This window comes from Gambusia affinis, linkage group LG20 (genome assembly GCF_019740435.1).
Source record: "Gambusia affinis linkage group LG20, SWU_Gaff_1.0, whole genome shotgun sequence".
NCBI lineage: Eukaryota > Metazoa > Chordata > Actinopteri > Cyprinodontiformes > Poeciliidae > Gambusia > Gambusia affinis.
This window is the reverse complement of record NC_057887.1, coordinates 10476411-10483539: the sequence shown is the minus strand read 5'-3', so window position 1 is coordinate 10483539 and position 7129 is coordinate 10476411. Positions and strand designations below refer to the sequence as shown.

The following is a 7129-nucleotide window of genomic DNA, read 5'->3' as shown; positions in this document are numbered from 1 at the left end:
TAATGTCATAATTCAGAGGGATTTTAATCTGTGCATCTCCTAAGTAAATAAGAAAAACATCTTGAATAATATGTGGCATTTTGTAATCAGATTACATTCAACTGACCTGCCAACAGGAGCCAGCTGAAGCAAGTACCTCTATCGTGTAAACGTGTCCCCTTGTTGGTATTTTAATAAAATCTTATCTCTCAACTGAGACTGTGGGTCTGCTGGTCTGTCCCAGACGGCTCACGCATTCTGTGCCAGAGGACTTTGCATACAGGGCAAACCAGGACAAGCATTTTCCAAATATGGAAACGGCCAGATAAAAATAAGAGCTGCTCAACTTCCCGGTCTTGACCCCGCGAAGAGCAGAGCAGAAGGGAGCCAAATATAACTAGGTGGTTTCTTGTGTCTCGCCTCTCCAGCAGTTCTCACCACGTCAGTGTAGAATTGTTGCTCTCAACTGAAGCCGCAAAACCTCAAAAGAGACGAAGCTGCAGCCTTGAGCGAGGCTGAATAAATACAGTAGTGTATCATTAAACAAAACTTAACTTTGAAAACGGCCTCTTAGTGCCAGCGGAGTGAAACAGCACAGACTTATTTTTCCAGCACTGTCTTCGGAAATGTCAGAAATTCATCTTTAAATAAAATGTAAAGTGTTTGTAAACCATGAGGATGAACCACAGCTTGTTGCAAAGATGACGCTGTGCGCTTGTGCTTTCTCCTCGGAGTCTTGCCGATTGGGAACCGTGACGGCATCCTCAGCAGGTTTCCTTTATGGAGCTCCTCCATAGAATAAGGTGCGAAAGGTCCTCATCAGAGGCCCATTACACTGTGTGCTCTGAGCGGTCCAGGGGGGGACCGTAAACCTCCATCTCTTCTTCTTCCATGCTGTCAGTACTTGTTAATCCCAAAGATCCGAACACCGTGCAGCTGTGGCAGTTTGGGAATGAGCACCGTGAGCAAGGACACGGTGTTGACCACAAAATGGGCTCTGTCGTACTTTGTGTAGAAGCTGGTTAATATATACCTGAAGCAAAAAGAGAAACGGAGAAAGGAGATGGAGAATCTGAGTTCAAGGAGTCGTCAGGAACATGTTCAACATCACAGATTTATGTTTTTTACTTTGGTAGAAGTTGACCCTTTTCTGTGCTTAAAAGCTGAAGTGTTGGCCAGATCTGCAAGAAAACAGTAAAAACGGTCCGTTTTTTGGGTGACATTTCATGCTGTTTTCAGATTATCCTTGAGAATCATTAGATGCATATTAATTGATTTTAATGCAATTAGCTTTAGCTTTTTTAGCATAAAAATGTGATTCACTGGGCGTGCCGTGGTGGCGTAGGGGATAGCGCGACCCATATTTGGAGGCCTTCAGTCCTCGAAGTGGCCAGCGCGGGTTCGACTCCCGGACCCGGCAACATTTGCCGCATGTCTTCTCCCCTCTCCTTCCCCCTTCCTGTCTGCCTACTTGTGTATAAAGGGACACTAGAGCCCACAAAAGACCCCCTGGAGGGGGAAAAAAATGTGATTCACTCAGATTGGAGGATTTTCCAGCAAGAATGGCCTTCCATCCTGCCATTTCATTCAAATGTGAATCCAGATTTTCACTCCAAAAACCCTAACTTTTTGGATTGGCATTTATTTTTTAACAAAACCAATAAAAGATAGAATTTATCTTAGTTAAAATAACAAGTCAGGGAACCACTTCAATTAATGAGTTACAACAATCATAAATTTCTCTTTGAGATCCATAAGGTATTTTTGAATTGAATATCAGAAATTATTACACAACCAACATTCAGTCTTACGGTTCTCACAACACGAGCCTAATGTGGTGATATTACAGAGCAATTTTTCACAGAGCATTTTTCTCTAAAAAGACAAAAATGAAAAATAAGCAAACTGATCAAATCAACCAACTAATGAATCATGATAATAAAACAAAACAAAATATTGAGAAATATCTCAGACAAATAACAAATAATAGTAAAAGGTTAGAACAGCAATACTACAGTTCAGTATGGACGTGCAAGCGTTAAATTACCACATGTAATGATAGAAGGGGATTTTCTCTGTTAGTCATAGCTTCCAAAGAACCAGCAGTTCAGGTGGTTGTGTGTGTGAAGCTGAGCTAACTAACCAGTAAGCTAATGGCTAGGAAAAACAATGGACACAGTTTGTAAATGTTACATCAGACAGAATTAAAGGCTGACAATTTAAGAACCCGCGTCTAAAACCATCAATCTGTCGATCTAGCTTTAAACTTCCCCAGGGAACTTAAACTGTTGTGATACAAGACATTTTGCAGAGTGTTCCATGTTGCGAGACCCGGCAGGCAAACGTCTTTTTTTCCAGAAACCAAGAGCCGATTATTGGAACGCAAGGACTATTGCCTGGTGATCTTTTGTGCCTTTCTTGAGCGTGTGGGTCAAGATGTTGCATTTTGCTATACTGTAAATCTCAGGGCAGAATGATAACCTGTATCGATCTAATGAAGACACTGGGAAGAAGCACAAATATACAAAAGGTCACTACAGTTCAACACCGATTAAAAAAGTGGCAGCAACAGCTTATTGCATTAATACAAATCTAGTTTTATTCATATTCATCTCCCTAATTGAGGACGTCTTCCATTAACATACCTAAGTATTTATAGGAACTGATCATCTCTATGATCTTTCCATCCAGGGTAACCACAGCAAGAATATATGTGGTGTAACTTTAGAGTTGCTTAAAATCAGAAGCTTTGTCTTAAAACACATTCAGAACAAGCTTCGGTTTAAGTACCTTATACTGAAAGACATTAAAAGCAGCCTCTAAGTGCTTCATGGCCAGTTCAAGAAACAATGCAAAGCAATGAATGACTATCATCCACATAAAAAAGGTGACAATTTATATCAGGCACATTTTGATCCAACGTATTCCATATCCACCCCACAGCTATGTTTGTAAATAATAAATTACATAAACATAATGGAAGTAGTCTCCTCAAAATACAGAGTAACAAAACAGACGGATGCAGGTCATTTTGTCCCTTTGCCCTTTCATATTTTTGAAGTTTTGGTCTTTTCTGATACAGCTTTTTGTAAACTACAATGAGGCTCCATCTGCCACAGGACATTTAGTACCGACCAAGCAGCTTTTTTTTTTAGTCATCTTGTTACCTGATATGACATTTTAATGACACAAAGTAAATTTCTATACCTTACTCTTGGATTTCATTTATAGCTTAATTTCACTTTTAATTAACCAGGCAACACTTAATGAGAATTGAAAATGCTCTGAGCTGTTGTCTTGGTAACAGCAACACATTTTAAGGCCTCTAAAGACTTATGACATCCTGCACTGCTGTTACGTTCCCGCGCTGACAAACTACTTCCTGTTGGCGCTGAGTGCAAAACGAGACGACAAATGTGTACAGAAGCACAGTGTACACCTGCAGGGCTGCTCTCATTACAGTATTCTTGCTGAGGCTGCAAATCCGACCCAGGAAGCTGTAAACTGAACTCTCATGATAACAAGGGAAGAAAAAGCCAGGAGAGCACTTATGGGTGCACCTGCGGAAAACCCAAGTCCTCTGTCAGTTTGTGGGTGCGGTGAGTAACCATCGTAATCTACTGGCCCACTTCGCGAGAGCAAAGGTAACAGAGAGCAGAAGAAGAAAGAAAACGGATCAAGGGAACCTCAGCGATGAGGGGAGAATGGGTGGGTCACTTACAGCACAATGGGTGTGATTGTGAGGAACTTTCGTGAAGCGGTGAACTGTACGCCGTAGTCCATCTGCTCCCAGTGGGTCAGGAGGCGAGCCTTGCCCTGATCCGGGGTCTCGAAGGGAGTCCCTTTGACCGTGTGAAGCAGGAGGTACATGCACTGCAACGAACACACAACAACCGGCAAATCAGAGATATTAACAGGAGAAAACTGGGAAATTTGGCTTTTCCTCAAAGTTCACTGTTAAGACAGTGGTCTTAATTTGAACCACCAAACAAACGCTTTTCAGATCCTGCATCGATCCTTCGCTGACCCATCTCACTCACAAAATGTCAAAGCCATATGGTGGAAGTAAAGCCCGCGGGAATTCCTCTCACCAGATTGTGGATGAGGTTGGTGAGGGTCCAGACGACCGGGACGCTGACGAAGGGGATGCTGAGCAGGATGATGTGCAGCAAGCCGATGCCCAGGATGTAAGACAGCCAGATGCCCCTGCTGTTCATCACCCTGGTGTTAGGGTTCACCTCGCTGTGCGCTGTGCCCACGTTCATGGCGCCGTGCACTGATGTCGCTGGAATCACCTGATACCATATAAACAAAAAGTCCAAATGTATATGGCTATGGCTTTGTCTTGGTTGCAGAAGGTAATTATTTAACAGTCCTTGTTGATTGATAGATCACAGGACAATGACCCATAGTCTCATTAGACATCTTGGATTTTTAGTACTATAGAGCTGCAGGGAAACTGGTGAGTTGATGAGTAAAGTATGAACTCCAAACACTCGAAATCTGTTTACTAGTGATGATTTTATTCCAAATTGTCCATGCAATATTAATTATTATGCTCCTTTTGTTGTGATGAAAAAAGATTTGCCATATATACCCTATGTAAAACTTGCATTACAAAACATTTGGTTTTAATGAATCACTAAAGAAAAGAAAATGAAATTCTGGCAATTTTGGGTTAAATTTCTGGTGACAACTTTTTGAGTTTAACTCACGATCAGGAAGTATATCACATTAAAATCTGTTTTTCATTTGATTTGTTTTTCTATTCTAAAATCATTTATTCTTTTTCACCTTTTAATTGATGGCATTTAAACTAAAAACCTCTTGAAATAAACAAATGTGTTCCAGTTTTTGATTTAATAAAATAAATTAAGATTTATATAAGAATTTATTGAAGACCATCATTAAAGCAGTGACTGCATGGAGAGCAGAGCATAACTAGTTAATCTTCTGACAAAACGTTCAATTTGTCAGTGACTCTCTTTGTGAATGTAAGATTTATTAGTCATTCCAGTCATAAGACAGAGAAGTAAAGGAGAACAAGGCTATCTGGTCATAGCCTGAGGCTGTGAAACAATCCGTCTCCACATTTGCATTTGGTTGAGACCCTGAACTTAGTTCAGTCAGAAATTTACTTACAGTTTACCTAAACATTAGTACTTCGGGATACTTCTGATCTTATGCATATTCTGAGCGTTCATCTTAATTTATTCCATTTTACTTTATGGTCTTATAAGCATCAGTTACTCCATATGTTTCTCTTTTTTTTGCTAAAATACAAAATGCTGGTATCATTTGAAAGTCTAGCTGAATCACTAAATTGATATTTGTTTTGTAGAACATTTTGGCTGACCCATCTAATAAAATAGATTACAAACTCTGACTTCAAGTGAAAACATTAAACCTACAACTGTCATGGATTCTATCCGAGCTTTTCGTGACAAACTAGTGGATAATTATGAAGTTGACTGAATAAGTGAAACTAATTATATCAAAGCTTGAAAAGTACAACATGTATTTAGCTACCTTTATCTAATACTTCTAATTATAATCTGATTTGTTGCCTTCAGAAGTAACACCTAATTCATAAATAACTAGGTGTGATTTGTACCGCAGGAAGTACAAATCCAGGTGTCAAAGGCCTCAGCAGGTTTTGTTTTCAGAGAAAGAGCATCATTAAGACCATGTGCAGGTCAGGGAGGAAATAGAGAAGCTCAAAGTTGAGTTAAGTTACAAAACAAAGCTTTCAACATCAACAATTCAACTTTCGCAAAAGCTAACACTGCATCCCATTCTGAACACACCATCTCCACTATGAAGCACGGTGACTGCACCATCATGCATGGGGATCTTTTGTTGTTGCTTTCACTAAGGACATAACAGCTGGTCAGTGTCTATGGGATTATGGAATGAGTCAAGTTATAGACAGTGGTAAAGAAAAACCTATTAGGGGCTGCAGATTACTTACATTCAATCAAATACACTTAAGTTTGTGGCTGAATTATGGCATAATGTGAAAAAGTTCAAGGGGCCTGAAGATGTTTACAATACAAAAAAAATGAATAAAAAGCGCGTCTGCCAGGCTATAATAACATTTTCAGTAACGGAAAAACAGCATGAAGATTAACAAATGTCAAAATTTTTGTTGTTATTTCAAGAAGTAACCTTAAGAGACGAGGTAAAGTCCTCAGAGAGAGAAAAATAACTCACTGCCGTCACCGAACAGCCGCATCCCAGCATGCAAACTTACTTACCTGCAAACTGGATTACCTCAGACTGAATGTCCTCCAGCCAATTCGGCTAGAGGGAAGCTGAGCCGATTTCTCTTCAGTTCAGTGAGTTTCCACTTACCGGCTGGGGAAAGTGGTTGAACTCCGACCTGGTCGGGGGCAACAGTCCGTTATCACTGGTTTTGTGTAATCTATAAACTCAGTTATGTAACCGGGAGAGGTCCGGGTGCTTCCAACTGTCTCTTTCCTGCTCTCCCTGAGCTCCACACGACCGCTCAGAGTGGAACCATCCGCTCGGAGAGGCGCAGATCAGCGATGCTCCGCTTCCACACCGTTCTCCACAACGCCAGCTGCTGACGACACGGCACAGTCCACAAAGAGCCCGTCACTGATACATTCACTCTCACGGACGCATGCCTTCGCGGAGGCTTCGCTCATCGCATTTTGCAGCGGTTGGTTGGCTTGTGTCACGTGGCGTGAGTCGAGCAATGAGCGTTTGGTACGGTGAGCCGTCGTGGACGACGCCCCCTTCACGTAATCCAAGAGAGGTGGGATTAAGAAAAATGAGTGGCGTTCAGGGCAGACAAATTATATTATATTATATTATATTATGTAACGAACTGTGTGTGATTTTTTGTGTGTATGTAAAAAACAAACATTTCTGAGCTTCCTAATTGTTTTTTTTTTCCAACTCTAGTTTTGAGCTACTATGAGAGCTACAGCTCTAGTATTACATTCTACAACACATGGATGAAGTGCTCCTGCTTCATTCATCCAGTTTCTAACCCAAAATTTCTCACATTTCCATTGTCGAACTTTTAGTTTAAAAGTGATATTTCTACAGAGATGAATAAATGGATGGTAAATACAAATACATAATGGGGTGGGTGGTTAAATGAATGAATGAATATACATTA

General features: G+C 40.6%; 1 protein-coding gene across 2 annotated transcripts; it reads right to left on the bottom strand.

The window, feature by feature from the left end:
* On the bottom strand, positions 1-6656 carry ormdl3 (ORMDL sphingolipid biosynthesis regulator 3). 2 transcript variants are annotated; one of them, XM_044102752.1, is made up of 4 exons: positions 6253-6656; positions 4071-4274; positions 3701-3852; positions 1-1012 (listed from the first exon to the last, which is right to left on the bottom strand). In XM_044102752.1, exons 2-4 carry the CDS (start codon positions 4242-4244, stop codon positions 877-879), a joined length of 462 nt encoding a protein of 153 aa, XP_043958687.1. In that variant the 5' UTR covers positions 4245-4274; positions 6253-6656; the 3' UTR covers positions 1-876. The 2 variants fall into 2 exon arrangements, with proteins under 2 accessions (XP_043958687.1, XP_043958686.1); XM_044102751.1 differs by having other exon boundaries at positions 6334-6656.
* Positions 6657-7129: the final 473 nt, after the last annotated feature.